Source organism: Coenobita brevimanus, chromosome 21, assembly GCF_032717465.1.
Source record: "Coenobita brevimanus isolate Jiangsu-jjx chromosome 21, ASM3271746v2, whole genome shotgun sequence".
Classification (NCBI taxonomy): domain Eukaryota; kingdom Metazoa; phylum Arthropoda; class Malacostraca; order Decapoda; family Coenobitidae; genus Coenobita; species Coenobita brevimanus.
In genome coordinates this window covers 31,871,496-31,891,495 of record NC_136974.1, presented here as the reverse complement: position 1 = coordinate 31,891,495, position 20,000 = coordinate 31,871,496, and the positions used below count along the sequence as shown (strand labels likewise).

The 20,000-nt window shown below is 44.2% G+C and overlaps 1 protein-coding gene across 1 annotated transcript in view; it reads left to right on the top strand.

The window, feature by feature from the left end:
* The window catches only part of LOC145392142 (uncharacterized), a 172,966-nt gene that overhangs the window by 29,489 nt on the left and 123,477 nt on the right, over positions 1-20,000 (top strand). The window contains 1 exon segment of the mRNA XM_080266593.1: positions 11,256-11,408. Coding sequence (XP_080122719.1) covers positions 11,256-11,408 — 153 coding nt within the window.

Here is a 20,000-nt window from a genome sequence, read left to right as displayed (position 1 = left end):
TGGCATTTAAAGCCGTAAGAATTCTCGCCACACAATCATCGTCATTCTCAGCATCAACGGCGTTAGTACTGGCTTTTAAATGTGGTGAATGGAGACTTGGATGCCCTTTAAAGAGCAATTAAAATCCCAGAATTTAAAAGTCTGGCAAGGGTACACCGCGCCAGCCAGTCAGGAACGGGGTGGGCGGGGCTTTGGCAGGGTGGAGGGGTGGAGGGGAAGGGGCCGGGCTTTTTTACTTCTAGCTCAGGAGACTTGTTGAAGAATATGTTTAATTACGCGAATCCTCCTAAATTTCTTTACCAACCTATAGTAGTTTTAACCTGACAAAGATTCTAAACCCATTTCAGCTCAGGTGATGTCCAAGCATAAGGGGGAGCACTGGGAAAGGAAGGAGGAAGAAAAGGGGGAGAGGGAGGGCGACAAGCCGGCAATGGGAGGAAAAACAGAGGCAAGAGAGGAGGGAAACACTCGAAAACAAAGTGGGTATCACAAAGTGGGTGGGGGTCGGGAGAGAGCGTCCGGGAAGGAAAATGGACACAGAGGAAGAGAACAAGGCGCGGAGGGAGGCGGTTGTTCTTGTTGTTATGGCCACACTCATCTGAAACGTGAACCCGGTGGACTGCAGGTTTAATTTGCCCTTTTCCTGCCGTCCACCTCCCATCTTTCGGGGAATAAGGAAGCGGTTGAGGGACGTTTGTATTGCAGACAGTTGAGCCGCTCGGTTATGTCGGTGCGACCACATGAAGGTGTTCCTCTCCGGCACCAGGGAGGCGGTGAGAGCGGGAAGTGGGGACATTGATGTAATTTTTTTTTTTTTTTTTTTTAATGTCCGAGTCTGGGAAAAGGCTTCGGAACCTATCCCAAGGCCCAATAGTCCTCCTACACACCTCCACATTTCACCACTTCGGTGCTAACACGCACCGTCCATATTGAATACATGCTAGGGCTGTCTCATACAGGACTGGTGTACTGGTATTAGTGGGGGTGTTTTTACGACTTGTTGGCGGGTCTTCTGGTAGATCAATGAAATATGCTTTTATGAAATTCAAATCCATATACTGATCCCTGCCCCAGGAGGGACTCGATCCTGGGTCCATTTGGACTATAGGCCACCTCTCTACCGGTACAAACACCGCCTCCTCCAACTTTAACTTGAATAGGGACGCCTTCATGTGGTGGAACCGGCACGACAGGGCGGTAAAGTAGCTCAATTAGTGGAGCTGCTCGGTTATACAAACGTCCCTCAGTCCCCTTCCTGTCCACCGAAAGGAGGATAATGGACCGTGGAAGAGGCGCAATTTTGGCACATTGTACAGTCCGCCGGCGTTCAGGTGAGCCTCCCCCTCCTGCTCCTCCTCCCCCTGCTCCTCCTCCCCCTGCTCCTGCTCCTGCATCTCCTCCTCCTCCTCTTGCCGCGCCGAATATACTTTGTCCAAAGCTTTCTCTCTTTCTTTTTAGCTTGTTTCAGTATCTCCTCTCTCTCTCTCTCTCTCTCTCTCTCTCTCTCTCTCTCTCATGAGCGAAACAGATGAAGGTGAGCGAAACAGATAAAGAAGGAGATGATACATTGATAAATAAATAAGACAGACAGACAGACAGACGGATATATATAGATAGGCAGATAGGGAGATGTAAACAGAGAGAGAGAGAGAGAGAGAGAGAGAGAGAATCAGTCTTGCTCCCCGACAGTCTCATCTCTTATTTAGATCACACTCCACTTCCATCTGACGCTGGGTGAGGAAGAGGGGGAGGAGGGGGGAGAGAAAGGAGGAGAAGGAGGAAGGAAAGAGGCGGAAGAGGAAGATGAGATTTGGTAATGATGAGAGGGAAACAAAACAGAGAGAGAGAGAGAGAGAGAAGGGAGGGGGGGAAAGTGAGCTATCTTACAAAAAAATAGCCAAAGAACTCAAATCCCAGTATAAGGAGAAAAGGATGTGTGAGAGGGGCCCCTTCGCGTGGCGGCACTGATATAACCGAGCTCCTCCACTGCCTGTTTTAACGTCTCTCATCTCCCTCCCTATCCCCCGAGAGAAGGATGGTATGCTGCAGGAGGAGGGCGACTTCAGCCTGCAGTCCACGGGGTTCACATTCAGATAGGCAGAAACAGAATCGCCTGATCAGATTTATATGTATGTTTGTTCGTGATGGAAGATGGCAGGTAACTCAACAGGGCTAATTGGAGAGAGAGAGAGAGAGAGAGAGAGAGTGCACCGTAGAGTCACGTTACTTGTACCATGACAAGAAATTAATTGAACTAGAGTCTAGCGTCCCTTGAGAGAGAGAGAGAGAGAGAGAGAGAGAGAGACAGAGAGAGAGAGAGAGAGAGAGTGAGTCCGGCATCCTAATCTTCTGAGTACTGTATATATTAAAATCAATTATATACGGAGTTAAATCTCTCTCTCTCTCTCTCTCTCTCTCTCTCTCTTCAATCCATTCATCTTTATAAACTGAGCGTGTCATTCATTCCACCTCTCACTCATTCACACCCTCTCTCTAACTTTCACTTACTTTCACTCGCTCAGTTTGCTCACACTAAGCCTCTTAACGCCCAGCTGAGAGAGAGAGAGAGAGAGAGAGAGAGAGAGAGAGAAAGAGAGAGAGAGAGAGAGAGGAAATATCACTTTGCATACATTCTTTTTCCCACTTCAAAGCACAGATTAAAAAGGCATCTCTGTTTCTCTTTTAGCAGACTATCTCTAACAGTATCTCTCTCTCTCTCTCTCTCTCTCTCTCTCTCTCTAATCCACTCAGCCTCCCTTCCATTATTTTTTTCTCTTTCTCCTTCCTTTCCTCCCCTCCTTCCAGTGTAGATTCCCTCCACCCTCCTCCTTCCATCTCTCTCTCTCTCTCTCCTTTTTCCATTTCCATTTCTCCAACTCTTTTCTCTTTCCTCCCTCTACCACTCTTGCTCTCTCCCTTCCCCTCCTCCATCTCTTTTTCTCTCTCCCTCTCTCACCCTTCTCTCTCACTCCCTCCTGTCATTCTTCTTCCCTCCCCTCCTTCCTCCTTGCATTCTGTCCATTAATTTACCATCTCTCTCTCTCTCTCTCTCTCTCTCTCTCTCTCTCTCAAAACCCGACCAGCTAATCAGGCGGAAGAAAAGAGAACTCTAAAAAAAAAAAAAAAGAGAGAGAGCAAGTGAGAGAGGCCGACAAAAAACATCAACAAAGACGACGATATTAAATGCAAACAGGGAGAAGGCTTAATTAAGGAGGGCAAGCAAACGCGGCCGACTGCTTAGAGGGAGAGAGAGAGAGAGAGAGAGAGAGAGAGAGAGAGAGAGAGAGAATCTTTTTATCCACTTACGCTAATGTGGAAGAAGCTTTAAGAAATAAATGCTTGAAAATAATGAAAGAGAGAGAGAGAGAGAGAGAGAGAGAGAGAGAGAGAGAGAGAGAGAGAGAGAGAGAGAGAATCTTTTTATCCACTTACGCTAATGTGGAAGAAGCTTTAAGAAATAAATGCTTGAAAATATTGAAAGAGAGAGAGAGAGAGAGAGAGAGAGAGAGAGAGAGAGAGAGAAAGCACTGTAGATTTAGAGCAGGAAAGTCACTTGTACCATAACAGCAAATTAATTTAACTCCTGTCTGACTTTAGGAAGGTGTGTGTGTGTGTGTGTGTGTGCGTGTGTGTGTGGGTGTGGGTGTGGGTGTGTGTGGGTGTGTGTGTGTGAGAGAGAGAGAGAGAGAGGAAACATATTGCCCTGAAACCATACCTAAGGTCATAGGTTAGTTTAAGGGTCGGGCATCTACCTGGCTTAAGATTTCCTAACACCTCTGTCTCAGCGATTTATTCTGCACATAATACCTTACTGTCCTGTACTCCATCAATGCACACTACGACATAAGATGGGAGAGAATGCAAAGGTGTAATATGAAAAATAAATCGCCTAGGAAGAGGAACTGCGACGCCGCCTCTGCAGTACGAGAAATGTCCCCTAAGCTGAAAGTAGTCCTCAGGTATCGGCAGGAAAAAAGAAGAAAAAATTGACAAACTGGATTTAATTTAACTTTGTATTTGCCAGAATAAAAAGAATAAATATAGTACGAAATGGCCAAAAAACAGTAAAAATATTATAGAAAAAATGGACCTAAGTGCCCCTTGTAAAGCCAAATATACTGAAAAAAAATGGTATTGGAGGAGATAAAAATAAAAAAATAAATAGAGTTGAAAAATAAATTGAACTATATCAGAAGTAAGGACAGACAGACTTGGGAGAAAGAATTACCTGGAAAATAAAGATTGTCTGAAAAGGTCAATGTTGGTTACGTAAAAGTGTGAATTGTAAAAAAAAAAAAAAAAGGTACAGAAGCTGGTAAATCGAAAATGGGTAAACGAGTATTATAAAGCGAAAAAACTATACAAAAAAAGAAGAATGAACTGAAAAATACACTGAAAGAGAAAGAAGCAGTAGAACAGGAGAAAAAGGTAACGATAATACCTCAGGTGAAAAGAAGAAAAGCATAGAAAACTTAAAGAAAATAGTATTGAGGAGATAAAACACAAATTGTCTTGCTCCATGTAAAAAAAAAAATACTGTATATGGAACTGTAAGATAAATGAAGGAACTGAGAAGCGATAGAAAAAATAAGAAAAGAAAGTGGAAATGAAAAAAGAATTCTGCAGAAATAGTGCAACAGAAAAAGGACATTGAAATGGTAACGGGGAAAAAATATTGAAATATCGCCAAGGCTTCCTAGTCAGTTCCATGACAGAGAGAGAGAGAGAGAGAGATGTTAAGTCTAGGGTGACAGAGAATGTCAAACCTACATCCGCCTCCCCTGAATAAGTCAAACGAGAACAGCAGGACTCGAAGATAGTCTAGTGTGAATGCTGTTGTTGTTGTTGATTGGGGTGGAAATGATTTTGGGAGTATCAGAAGCAAGGAATTACACAGACAGCAACGAAGACAGGAGTGGGAGATGACGCTTGGGAAATGAGAGGGTGACGTAGTGTCAGAAATTGGGAAGGTATTCGTTGGGCTGGAAATGATTTTGGGAGTATCAGAGACAGGGAATTACACAGACAGCAACGAAGACAGGTGTGGGAGATGGCGCCTGGGAGATGAGAGGGTGAAGTAAGGTGTCAGAATTGAGGAAGGTATTCGCTGGGCTGGAAATGATTTTGGGAGTATCAGGAATTACACAGACAGCAACTAAGAGAGGAGTGGGAGATGAGGTGGTGGTGGTGTACAGTGTCAGAGAAGATATTGGTTGGGGTGGAAATGACTTGGGGTGCATCAGAAGCAGGGAATTACATAGAGACAGAATTTTCTTCGGAATATTATTTGGCTTGCAGCATGTCTGTGGAAATGAAGTAACTGAAGCGTCCGAAAAACGTCAACTTTCAGAAGAGCATCTAGATATGCATGCAGTTATATACATTCATATATATGAATGGATGGGAAGGTAGACAGATGGTTAGACAGTGAGATAAACAGATAAATAGACAGAGAGAGACAGACAGATATAGTAAGATAGCCAGACACATAGATAATTAAACAGACAGACAGAAAGAACAGAACTAGGAGATGCCGTGTGTAAGGACAAAACATAGGACGATATTGGTTGGGCTGGAGTTTGCGGAGGTAAGGTTTTGAGGCCTTTGGGAGTGCTACGTGCAATAATACCCATGACTGCAAGATTGTGTACTCATCAATAGCGTTATATTGCTGGGGATATTACTCTGGCTGCAGTGTGTACGTGAGGGTAATATTTTAGGGGTGTCTGAGGCAGGGAATTGCAGATACGATGCTAAAACATATACAAAGGAACCAGACAGTATGTGTGTGTGAAATAGTGGGAGAATGTTATTGAGGATATTGGCTGGGTTGAAGTATCTGGAGATGTGTGTGAAGCAGGGAAGTACAGACAATAATGATGCTCAAACTATACACAGCAGCCAAGACAGAATCAGTATATATGTATGAAGCAAAGAGACAATATTGTTGAAATTATTGGATGGGTTGAAGTATTAGGAAAGTGTTTGAAGCAGGGAATTAAAGTACACAGAACTGAGTCACGTACACAAGCGCCAAGACACGACTGGGAGATGAAATAAGACGCGGCACAATTGTGGAGATATTGTTGAGGGGCAAGTCTGAAGATAGGTAGGATTTTGGAGTATGTGGGTATTTTTCAGAAGAGCAGCTATTTTACAAACGTTTTATATTTTATATTTTTTTTTTTACGTGTCCGACTCTGGGCAAAGGCTTCAAGGCCTATTTCTTGGGGGCAGTGACCTATCCCAAGGCCCAGTAGTCCTCCTACACCTCCACATGTCACCACTTCGGCGCTAACACCCACCATCCATATTGAATACATGCTAGGGCTGTCTCATACAGGACTGGTGCACTGGTACTAGCGGGGGTATTTTTACGACATGTCGGCGGGTCATCTGGTAGATCAGGAAAGACTGCTTTTTAGGAAATTCAAATCCTTAAACTGTTCCCTGCCCCAGTCGGGATTCGATCCTGGGTCCGTTAGGACTGCAGGCCGCCTCTCTACCGATTCAGCCACCGCCAAACGACAGCAAAGGCATGGCTGGGAGATGAAACATGGAGGGCAGAGTAATGATGGAAATATAGTCTTTTCACTTTAACGTGACCTAAAATTGCCATCTCTCCATCTTGAATGCTGAGTTGTAACAATAGATTAACACCAAATTATGATGGTAGTGACAAACAGGATATAGAGCTGTAGCATCATCTTATTCTGCCACTGAGCTACGTGAAATAAGCTGCAAAAGGACAAAAATCTTGGCCAGGTTAAGGTGAAAAGAGTATAGTATGGGTTGCAGTCTGTAGGTGGGTTGGGATTTGGGTGTATTTAGAGAAGTAAATAAAAAAAGCATAATTAAACAGTGTTGAGGCGCTCATATAACAGCTGGTGTAGCCGTGGATGTGGCAGCGGGAGTAGGAGATGAGTATGTGATGCAGGATAGAAACTGAAAACTCTGAGCCATCCCCACAAAACACGAGAAAACGCCTAAGAGAGTGGAAAAGGAGCGCTATATATGGACCACCCTGTACCGATATGGAATAGAGATCAGTATTGACGTCAGGAAATGTACATATAAAAATACTCTTACTATCCACTTTCCAATTCCTTTCTCCTACTGAAGCCTGAAGATAGATAGATAAATAGATAGACAAAGATAGATAGATAGACCCGAAAATTAAGTAGACACAGATAGATATACCCTTCCGGCGATTCAGGTGCAGTTACAGTAAAGAACTTCAGACTGTAACTTCCTGTAGCAATTATTGTCTGGTTTAACAAAGCATCGAAGCTTGTGTTATTCTGGGGAACAATGCAGCTCGCCTCGGTATATAAATTTAACCACAGCTCTCTCTCTCTCTCTCTCTCTCTCTCTCTCTCTCTCAATCGATCCTGCCTGTTTTTCCCCCACAATACCCGTGTATTTCTCTTCATTCACTGACTCATATTTTCAGCTGGAAAAAATATAACAATTGCAATGTAGGAGATCGAGAGAGAGAGAGAGAGAGAGAGAGAGAGAGAGACCTACAAATATATATCCATTTTACCAACCTACCTACCGGCATACTTACATCTTAAAACACCTTCTCTCTATCGATCAATTGCTTATTCCTTTTACTATCCACCCTTTGGTTTTCTACGCCATCCCTCTATCTTTCCATCCATCTTTTCATCCCTTAAGCTTTCCACCTGTCTCTCCATCCATCCATCCATCCATCCCTTTAGTTTTCTGTCAATCCATCCCTCCATCCATTTATCTAACCAGCCCGCCAAAACACCTCCATTTTCAGTGTGTGTGTGTGTGTGTGTGTGTGTGTGTGTGTGTGTGTGTGTGTGTGTGTGTGTGTGTGTGTGTGTGTGTGAAGGGATTAAAATGTATCATCCCTCAATTAGCACCCGATCCACGACTCGACCATCCATCCACCAACCTACCCACCTATCCATCCATCTACCCACCCACCCACTCGCCTATCCATCCATCTACCCTTCCATCCATCCATCTACTCACCCACCGACCCACCCATCCACCCACCCATCCATCCATCCATCCATCCATCCACCCACCCATCCATCCATCCATCCATCTATCCATCCATCCATCCATCCATCCACCCACCGATCCATCCATCCATCCATCACCAGGTTTATGTAGGCAGGTGTGTAACTGAGAATGAACTGTATTTTAACACCCCTCAATTAACACCTGATCCACTGCTCATTCCTCTAATACCAGAATATTCCCGCGTTCTGCAATATATATAATTTCCCCTTGCTGCTAATCCCCTTCCTACTAATCCGTTTCCTGCTAATCCCCTTCCTGCTCATCCCCTTTCCTGCTAACTCCCTTCCTGCTCACCCCTTTCCTGCTAACCCCCTTCCTGCTCATCCCCTTCCTGCTAACCCCTTTCCTGCACACCCCCTTCCTGCTAACCCCTTTCCTGCACACCCTCTTTCTGCTAACCCCCTACTTGCTCACCCCCTTCCTGCTCACCCCCCTCCTACTAAACTTCCACCCCCCCCCTACCTGCTAATGGGAAAATAGTTATAAAGAAACAGTAACGTAAAAAAAATAATAATAACGAATGGGGAACACAAAATCGAAATAGTCGAAAAAACGTAAAACGAAAAAACTTTTATGTTCAACCCCCCTCCCACCTCCTGCAAAAAAAAAAAAAAAGAAAAAAGAAAAAAGAAAGGAGTAAAAAAAGACAGCATAAAAAAAGAGAAAAACAGAAAGAAAAAAATATATATATGGACTATGACAGAAAAAAGACAGAAAAAAATCGTTAAAATTCATCAACTTCTAAATCCTTTTCTTGCCAACTCCTCACTTGCTAATCCCCACCACTTTCCTCCCTCCCTCCCCCCACTTTCCTCCCCCCTTTCCTGCCCTCTCCCCTCCTTCCTTATGTAATGTAATCCCGGACAGATGTAATGTTTGTAATGTCATTTTGTAATATTGGCAGTCGTACCCAGGCGCCCCCGTGTTGTTTTAACTTAACATGTACTTCGCCTCAGGAGAGTTTGATTTGCCGTGTGTGTGTGTGTGTGTGTGTGTGTGTGTGTGTGTGTGTGTGTGTGTGAGATAATCCGCGTAATATAATGGTCTTGTTTCTTTCTTTTAGTTTAGTTCTATGAGTTTATCGACCCTGTGTTACCCAGATAATGTTATAAAAAGCGGCGGCACCCACACCTTTCCAAGAACAGGGTGATTAGGAAGCTGATCAACCCTGTCCCTCCATTACTGCTCCCCCCTCCCTTTCCCCTCCCCTTCCCCCTACTCCCCCCTCCCCCGCACCTCTTCCCCCTCATGTCTTTTTTCCCCACACTTTTTTCACCCCCCCCCCCTTCCCCGCCAAGTCACTTACCCTCTTCCAATCCTCCTCCACCTCTTTCTTATCTTTCCTCCTTCTTCCTCTTCCTTCTTCCACATCCCTTCCTTCTTTGACCTCTCCTTCTCCTCCTCCTCCTCCTCCTCTCCCTTCCCCTCCTCTCCTGTCCTCTCCTCTCCACCTCCTTTCCTCTCCTCCCCCACTCTCTTCCCACCCTCCTCTCCTCACCCCCACGCCTCCTCCTCTTTGCCACATAATTACAACGGGGCAATTAAGTAGTAAAAGCAGCATTATGGGCAAAGTAGGGCTTCCTGGTGTATAGGGAAAGACCGTCTCATCAAACTTACATCACACATTCTCCAATGGTTAAGGTTTTTATTTATTTTTTCTTATTTTTTTCAAAGGGTGGCCTATGTAATTTTTTTTATTTTTTATTTTTGCCACAGGAGGGGAGTGTATGGTAGGGTTTTTAGAGAGGAATGCTTAGTGTGTGTGTGTGTGTGTGTGTGTGTGTGTGTGTGTGTGTGTGTGTGTGTGTGTGTGTGTGTGTGTGTGTGTGTGTGTGTGTGTGTGTCTAGGGCTCTCATTATGGTTATATCGAACAAAATAACCTGAAATTAAGCCTCTCAAGTTGACCTCCCGTTGGGTCGATAATGGAATAAACTGGGAGGGGGTCGAGGGAAGATTGGGAGAAAGAGGGGAGTGACGGAGAAAATGATGATGATGGTGATGATAATAGGGAGGTGGTAGGAGGAACGGGAAAGAGGGCAGTGGTGGGAAAAATGATGATGTTGATGATGATGACGATGATGATGATGATGATGATGGTAGGGAGGTGGTAGGAGGACAACTGCGAAAGAGGACGGTGGTGGGAAAAATGATGATGATGATAATGATGATGGTGAGTGGGAAAGATTTAGGTGGGGAGGGGGGAGAAAGGTCTGGTTGATGATGATGATAAGGAGGAGGAGGAGGAGGAGGAGTAAGAAGAAGAAGAAGGAGGAGAAGGGGAGGAGGAAGACTGGGAAGAGTACGAAGAAGAGGATAGTGATTGTATAGGTTCATGTGATGCTGTTATTTGCGGTTGGGTAAATCTATAATGACCGTGGTATCTGTGTTATAGCTATCCGATAATTGGTACTATGGATTATACCTATCCTACCATCCACGCACCCCCCACACACCCCCTACCCTATCCCTACTAACACCCTCATGCTCCGGACAACTCTAGCTCCCTGTTCTAGCTAAATTTAGACATTTTAGAGAGTCGCAAAAGCCTAGGAGTGTTAATACAGGAACTGCTGATTATTTTGTATGGATGGATAACTATAATATTTTCTTCCACCTAACGCAAGAGTTTTTATCAGCAGAGAGGGAGTTATTGGAATCTAATAATTTATACCGTCATTTTTTACTTTTTCATTGTCAAAGAAATTCTGGTATTCTTTTCTGCCTACCCTAAACCCTTACTCTGTCTATTTATATTCTCTGTCCATTTTAACTCGTCGTATACCTCACCACACACACACACACACACACACACACACACACACACACACACACACACACACACACACACACACACACACACACACACACACCAATCTATCCCTTATGTCTCACTACCTACACCCTCTTCCTTGCCAACCAATCTCTCAGTCACACGCTCTCCTTCTCACATCCACCTAATCACGCCACTCACGTACCTGACCCCTCTCACCTAATACACATTCTGATTCACCTGCTCTCTCTAATTCCCGACTCTCTCTCTACCCCCTGTCTCCTAGTCCTCTCTATGACCCCTCTCTTCTAATACCCTACTCCCCTCTCTCTAAATTCCTTCTGACACCCACTCTAACTTTCTCTCTCTCTAATCATCCTCTAACCCCCACTCTAACTCCCCCCCTCTCTCTCTACCCCCCAGATAAGAGTGGTCGTTGTCCCTCTCGCCTGATGGAGTCCTGGCTGTGCCCTGATGACGTCAAGGATCAGTGCAGCAGTGACCTAGACTGTTCAGGCGCCGCGAAGTGCTGTTCCACCGGCTGTGCTAAAGTCTGCATCAGGCCTGTGAAGACCAGTGAGTACCCATGTTATTTTCTGTGTTACATTTTTATACTGTTGTTAGAAGTAGTGAAAATATAGAGATTGATAGACATAGATAAACAGATAAGATAGATGTATAGATAGATAGATAGACAGACAGAAGTGATGGTCTACAGGCTATGACGAAGTTGCACCAGGCGCGTCAACACAAGTGAGTCCCTACGTTGTTTTCTGTCACACTTTTGAATTGCTTTTAAAATCGGGGAATATATGCTCACACACACACACACACACACACACACACACACACACACACACACACACACACACACACACACACACGCAGCGTTATATAATATGAAGAAAGAACGCTCAGAATGGCGAGTGAAAAGTTTACCCCAGAAAGTTTGGGTTACAGCTGTTTCTTTCTCTTTGTTCTCTCTCTCTCTCTCTCTCTCTCTCTCTCTCTCTCTCTCTCTCTCTCACACACACACACACACACACACACACACACACACACACACACAGTAATGTACCCAAGCAAAACCCAGTTGGTAAAAATGTCAGAATTTCCTCAGTGTACTACTACGGTCAGAAATTCCTTTACACCACAAATCTGTGTCAAAATAGGATAAATTCTTTAATAATATAAACTCAACTATTATACTGAGTCAAGTTGGAAGGGTATTAAATTCTCTCCATTAATCCAGAGCAAATGCGGTGTTAAAGGATTTCTGACCGCGACTGTACGTTTATATAAATCTTGTAAACAAATCTACGGACCTCTCATGCCCGATTTCACTTACTTTTTTTTTTTCCCCCTTTGTTTTATTGGTTTATGTCTCCATGTTATGTGTTATGTGTCAGTGTTCATGTTGAGTGTGTGTGTGTGTGTGTGTGTGTGTGTGTGTGTGTGTGTGTGTGTTTTAGTCCCCATGTTTTGTGCCATGTGTACATGTTTTGTGTTATGTGTCAATCAGTGTTCTGTGTCCTTTTTTTATTTGTTTGCTTACATGTCAGTGTCCGTGTGTGTGTGTGTGTGTGTGTGTGTGTGTGTCTGTCTGTCTGTCTGTCTGTCTGTTTCGTCCTTGTGTTTGTTTACTTATGTCAGTGTCCATTTGTCATTGTTTTATTTGCTTCACTGTTGTTTCTTAGTGTGTTGTCTGTTACTGTTTATGTCAGGGTCATTGTGTTTTTGTTTTCCTATATGTGGCCGTGTCTGTTTGTGTCCATGTGCCGTTGTTTTGTTTGTGTTGTCAGTCATTGTGTTACCTTTTTCTTTTATTTGTCAGGGTCCTTGTGTTTTTGTTTATATATATGTCCCTGTGTTTGTTTTGTGTGTTTGTTTTGTGTTTGTTTGTGTGTGGATCTCTCACGCCTTGTCTCCTTCGTGGGGCAAACTTCGTCCACTATCTTTCTTCCAAGTTGGATTATGCTTGTGCGCACTTGTTTGAGCTGTTGTTTGTGAGTTGTTGTTGTTTGTGAGTTGCCTGTGTGCGTGCGGAGATTGCTAGTGAGAGTGGATGGATGGGCAAAATGGATGGATGATAGATGGATGGATGGATGAGTGGGTGAGTGGATGGATGGATGAGTGGGTGGGTGAGTGGATGGATGGATGGATGGATGGATGGGTGGATGGATGGATGGATGGGTGGGTAGGGGGTGGATAGGTGGATCGATGGTTGGATAGAGAGACAGACAGACAGGTAGACAGATAGACAGATAGATCTCGACAGACTGATATATAGACAAACAAGTGGATGGATGATTGGGAAGATGTAAAGATGGAAAAAGGTAATATTGATAATAAACTTTACAGGTAGACTTATTTAGAAAAATGAATAAAATTCACACTATTATCCTTTCTAATTACAAATACAAATAGTGTCATATAGTGCCAGATGTGTGTCATGTATCAAGGTGTTTCATATGAAAGTGAAGAGTGGCATGCAGGTGTCAGAGTGTCATGCTGGTGTCAGAGTGTCATGCAGGTGTCAGGTGTCAAATAATACTAGAATCAGTCACAAAATAATGGCACCTCATATACAAGTCAAATAAGCATCAGGTGAGTATTATATGAGTTTTAAATTATTCAAATTAAGTGTCAAATAAGTGTCAAGTGTCAAATGAGTGTCATACGTGTCAAATAAGTGTCAGGGATATCACTAGGCGCCTAATTAATGTGCTGGATGAAAGTGATGAAATAGTGTGATATTATTAACATTTCTCTGTCACTGAATATCCATGTGTGTGTGTGTGTGTGTGTGTGTGTGTGTGTGTGTGTGTGTGTGTGTGAGAGAGAGAGAGAGAGAGAGAGAGAGAGAGAGAGATTGTCAAAACATCAGCGTCTAGTGTTGAAAAAAAAAATGAATGTGTAAAAGTGTGAGAGCGAACAGGTGACTCTCTCTCTCTCTCTCTCTCTCTCTCTCTCTCTCTCTCCCACGCCGGTGCTGTGTATTTATTTGCATGCTAATAGAGGGTTAAGCCAGGACAGTGTGTGTGTGTGAGGGAGGGAGGGAGGGAGGGAGGGAGAAAGAGAGGGAGGGATGGAGGGAGGGAGGAGGGGAGAGAGGGAGGGAAGGAGAGAATGAATACAGAGTGGGATAGATGGAAAAAGAGAAAGATGGAAATATAAGGGGAGAGTGGGGGAGGGAAGGAGGGGTGGAGGGGTATGGGAGGGAGAGAATAGGGAGGAGGAAAGTAGGGAAGGGGAAGGAGGGAAGGAGGGTTGTTGGAGGGGTCTGGGAGGGGGAGGGGAGGTAAGGTAGGGTGGATGGGTCAGGGAGGGGAAATGGACAGTGATGGAAGCTTGGAGGGAAGTGAATGGGGAGGGTGATGTGGAATGGGGATGAAGGGAAGGGAGGGGAGGGGAGGGGAGGGGAGGGGGGGAGGGTGAGAGTGGGTAAGGGAGGAGTAGGATAACATTTACGCACTCTTGCCGCCATACGAAGCTCCGTAGCACCTCTTCTTAAGCTATTTATTCTACAAGTTACATCTTTATCATTCTCTCGCATGTAAATTAAATCTCTGTATTACCGACACAGTTAACATCAAAAGCCTACGTACAGGATAATTCTCAAGTGTAAAGTGCAAGACTAAATCGCTTGTAGAGATGCGTTACGACAGCCTTACATAGCACACCACCTTAAATGTACACCTGTTTTGCTATAGTCCTACCTTCAGTATTACGTAAAGAAAAATAATATACACAGAGGGTTAGGCTGTGTATTATTCAGCAAGGAACGTGCTTCAGTGGGAGTTTAAGAGGCTAAATACGCATCAAAGCCACTCCTAATCAACGTATTGCATCACGTATTGTAACACGTTCGAGGAAATCAGACGCTGGTGCTGAAATAAACGTTCTGCCTCCCTTCGCTGGAAACGTTTGCCAATAACAACATTTATAACCATTACCTCGTGTGTATATTTTGACCGGACAGATATTGAGTATTTATCAATCTCCAGTTTATTGTGTTGGTTGATAATCTGATCCTCTCCCATCTGTCCCTTCCTCTCCCTTCCCTCCTCTCCCATCTGTCTCTTCTTCTCCCCTCCCTCCTCTCCCATCTGTCTCTTCTTCTCCCTTCCCTCCTCTCCCATCTGTCTCTTCTTCTCCCCTCCCTCCTCTCCCATCTGTCTCTTCTTCTCCCTTCCCTCCTCTCCCATCTGTCTCTTCTTCTCCCTTCCCTCCTCTCCCATCTGTCTCTTCTTCTCCCTTCCCTCCTCTCCCATCTGTCTCTTCTTCTCCCTTCCCTCCTCTCCCATCCGTCTCTTCTTCTCCCTTCCCTCCTCTCACATCCGTCTCTTCTTCTCCCTTCCCTCCTCTCCCATCCTCTCTCCTCCTCCCTTCCCTCCTCTCACATCTGTCTTTCCTCTCTCCTCCTCGCTTCCCTCCTCTTATTTTATCATTCCTCTCTCATCCTCCATTCCCTTCTTTCGCATCCATCTTTCTTCTCTCCTCCTCCTCCTCCTCCTCCCTTCCCTCCTCTCATTTCTGTCTTCCCTCTCTCCCCCTTCCATCCATCCTCCTACATCTGCCTTTACTCTCTCCTCCTCCTCCTCCTCCCTTTCCTCCTCTCACAACTGTCTTTCCTCTCTCCTCGTCCCTTCCCTCCTCTCATATCTATATTTCCTCTCTCCTCCCTTTCTTCCTCACAGCTGTCTTTCCTCTCTCCTCCTCCCTACCTTCCTCTTATATCTATCTTTCCTCTTTCCTCCTCCCTTTCCCCCACTCACATCTCTTTCTTCTCTCTTCCTTCCTTTCCTCCTCTCACATCTGTCCTCTTTCCTCCTCCCTTCCCTCCTCCCATATCTATCTTTCCTCTCTCCTCCTCCTCCTCCCTTTCCTCCTCACAGCTGTCTTTCCTCCTCTCACATCTGTCGTTCCTCTCTCCTCCTCCCTTTTCTCCTCTCATGTTATCATTCCTCTCTCCTCCTCCCTTCCCTCCTCTCACATCTATCTTTCCCCTCTCCTCCTCCTTGTCCTCCTCACATCTGTCTTTCTTCTCCCTTCCCACTCACCCTCTCTCACCACCCTGTTTAATTCCTAGTACGCCCACACGTACATGTGTGTGTGTGTGTGTGTGTGTGTGTGTGAGAGACAGAGAGAGAGAGAGAGAGAGAGAGAGAGAGAGAGGGGTAAGAAAAAGGAATATGAAGTAGAAATATAAACAGAAGGTGAAGATAGAACATTTGTTTGTTTTTTTTGAGGAAGAAAAATACGAGAGGCCATGCTCAAAAATTTAATCCATGGGAGAAAAGAAAGCAAAAGTTTGTATATGACGAGCGAGAGGTGAAAAAAAAAAAGTTGGAAAGATAAATAATGAAGTAAGAGTGAAAAGTTTGACACGGAGCAAGCTTGAAAAGTTTGAGAAAAAAAAGAAAGGTTGACGAAATGTACCGAGAGAGAGAGAGAGAGAGAGAGAGAGAGAGAGAGAGATTAAATAACTTATCTAAGGAAAACAGGATAGGATAAAAAGGGGGGGGAGAGAGAGAGAGAGAGAGAGATTAAATAACTTATCTAAGGAAAACAGGATGGGTTAAAAAGGGGAGAGAGAGAGAGAGAGAGAGAGAGAGAATACCTGTGTGGGCCTAACGAACACACCTTCCTAATACACTAATTTACCTGTGGCTCATTAGCAGGTACATGGTGTGAGAGAGAGAGAGAGAGAGAGAGAGAGAGAGAGAGAGAGTGGGGAAGGGGGGGACGAGGGAGGAGATGGTGAGAGGGGAGGGAGGATGATCATACGTAGGAAGAGGGAGGGGAAAGAAAGATGGAGGGAGTAAGGGGAGGGGAAGAGGGGGGGAAGAAGGGACGTATTAACTATTGCATTTGAGGTCGGGGAAGAGGATCGGAGAAAAAAAAATATGCATGAAAAGTAAATGTTTAGCAGACAGACAGACAGATAGATAGACAGCAGACAGACAGACAGACAGACACAGACAGATAGACAGACAGACAAATAGATAGACAGACAGACAGACAGACAGACAAATAGATAGACAGACAGACAGGCAGACAAATAGAACACCAATGAATCAGAGAAACAACGAGAAATAGACGGAGACACGGGCCTGCATTCTTGGCGATTCCAGATGCTGCCTAACACCTTTCCTTAAGCGATTTATTTTCCTTATTACACCTTGCCGTCCCTTTCTGTGTTACATAAATCCTTCCAATATCGCCATACTCTTCATAAATAACGTACAAAACGATAGTAACCAACCATATCCAAAAATGAATCGCTAAGGAGTAGGTGTTAGGGAGCTTCCTCAACCGACGAGAATGCGAACCACCAACAGACAGACAGACAGACAGACAGACAGGTAGAATGTCAGTGAGTTACAGAAAATCAGTGAAATGAGAGAATCACAACAGAGAAAGAAGCAGTGAGATTGAGGATAAAAAAAAAAAAGTAAGAGAGAGAGAAAGAGAGAGAATCAACTGAAAGAGATAGGGAAACAGACATAAAACAAATGGGCAGATGTCTGTGAGGGGAAGGGGAGGAAGGGAGGGAGTGTTAATAGATGAATAGGCAGGAGAGGGTGATAAATCAGTGGGAAAATTGAATGGGGGAAGAGAGAGAGAGAGAGAGAGAGAGAGAGAGAGAGAGAGAGACTAATTGGAGGGGAGGTATGATTAAAAGCAAGCGAGAGAGGGTTTGGATAAGAGATTATTGAAAGGGCAGAGAAGCAGAGAGAGAAGAGGAGAGTTAGACGTTTGATTGGGGAGAGAGAGAGAGAGAGAGAGAGAGAGAGAGAGAGAGAGAGAATACAGGTACAGTAAGATGGAAACAGAAAATAACGAATAGACAGAATGAGAGTAGGAAGCATGTAAAGAGCGAGTAGAATGCTTGGAAGAAGAAGAAAAATAAGGAGGAGGAGGAGGAATGAAGATAGGAAGGGTAGGAGATGGAGAGTTTTTTTTTCCTCCCTTCTCAGTCCCCTTCCTTTCTCTTCCCTCCCCTCCTTATCCTTTCTGTCTTCTCCCCTCCTCCTCCTCCACCCTTCCCCTTCGTGCCTCTTCCCTCCCCTCCCCTTTTCTCCCCTCCCAGATTAACTCTCTGAACCTCAGTATTTATTCATATTAAAAGTTGCCTCCCATCTACATAGGTTAACTAACACAACCCCCCTTCTGCCATCCCTCCCACCATTTCCCTCCCTCCCTCACTCCCTTCTCTCCCCTTCCCATCATTACCACTCTCCCGTTTCTCCTTCCCTTCCCTTTTGTTCGCGGTTCTTCCCTCCCCCTTTCCTTCCCTTGTCTTCCTTCCCCTTTGCCAAGCCCATCCCTTCCCTTTCCTTCACTCTGTTTCCCCTCTCTTCCCTCTCCATCATCTCTTCTTTCCCAGTATAATTACTTTCTCTTTTCCTCTCCCCTCCCCTCCCGCTTCTCTCCCCACCTCTCCCAGTTCGATTACTTTCCCTTACCCCTTTCCTCTCCCCATCCCTACTCCCTCTCCCCTTTCCCTCCCTCTCCCCGTCCCTACTCCCTCCCCCTCCCTTCCCCCCTCCTTCCCTCTCCCTCAAGCTTAACCTTCTAAAACTCACTAATTATTCGCATTAAAAACTTTCCCTTCCGTTTACACAGATTAACAAACACACCTTCGCTTTTTGCCCCACCTCGTAAAATAAGTGAATTATCCAGGTAATTATGTGAGGAGGACTAATTCGCTCGCTGCCGAGTGTTTGGATAATCTTCATCAGGCGAGGGGCATTGTTTTGAGTGTTTGTGTTTGTGATGGTGTTGCTGATTGGGAGGTGTATGTTGTTGTTGTTGTTGTTGTTGTTGTTGTTGTTGGTGGTGGTGGTGGTGGTGGTGGTGGTGGTGGTGATGATGATGATGATGATGATGATGATGATGAAATTCCAGCTTCTTTCATTAGTATTCTGTTAAAAAGTGGAGGGTGGCGTTCTCAAACATGTCTAAGATCATTTCCCTGTCGTAATCCACACATCTTTATGCAGGAGGAAATAGACAAATGCAGGAAGATTTTTGCACTCTCTCTCTCTCTCTCTCTCTCTCTCTCTCTCTCTCTCTCTCTCTCTCTCTTTCCCTTATCCTTCCAGAAGAACACTCGCAGCCCACGGTAATTTTTCTCTCGTACGTAAAGTCTTTTTCTGTAGGAGGAACAACAGACATAGGAAAAAGGTGCAGTGTCTCGTCCTCTTCCGTCCTGCAATATCATATTTATTCGAGAATCTCATCCTTTATTTATATTAGTGAAGTCTAGAGAAATTAATTCCTTCAGTTCAGAGGGAGGAGGAGGCCAAGGATGAGATGGAGGGATGTAGTGGAGAGGAATATAAGAGAGGGGGGTGTGGGCTGGGAACAGGACAATGAAATGGCGGGGGACAGGGTGACATGAAGGCGATTTGTTTGTGGCCACCCCTTACGGGATTAAGGCGTCTGGCAATAGATAGATAGATAGCTAGATAGTTCCCTTACGTGTCACTAAAATTGTTTGATGGTTGCAAAAATAAAAAGGAAAAAAAAAAAACTCCTATAATGAATGGGTTAGTGATACTAAATGATAATTACTTTATTTCTGTGCATAGTCTGCCTTTTTAATTAGTAAGTCGAGGAAATAAGGGTAATGTTGTTTGTGCAGATTATTTAACATGTTTTATTTACAGTAACATTTTCTACCAATTTTTACACAAGGCGGGATTAATTACAGCTGAATTAGAACCCTTTAATTTTTTCTCGTTCATTTTATTTTATGATTCGGTATTAAAGCCAAATAAAAAAAAGGAATTTTTTTTTTTTTGGCAATTTTTTTCGATCCGGGATTAAATAAAACGAAATGAAAGTCGTCTCATATTTTTTTCTGTCTTTTATTTTTCATCCGGGATTAATTAAAACAAAATAGAATTCCTCTGATTTTTTTTGGGGGGGTGATTTTATTTTTCGATCTGGGATTAATTAAAGACTAAATAATGGGCCTCCTTGTTTTGGTGATCGGTTTTTCTTTCTTTTTCTTTTTTTTTTCTTTTTTTTTTTATTTTTTTAACAGAGTCCCGTATTCTAGAAGGGTTATTAAGGTTTCCCCTCAAAATTTAAGGGCTAACTCTCCTAGCACCCATACTCATTCTATCCCCCCCCCCTTCACTTTTAACAAGGTGT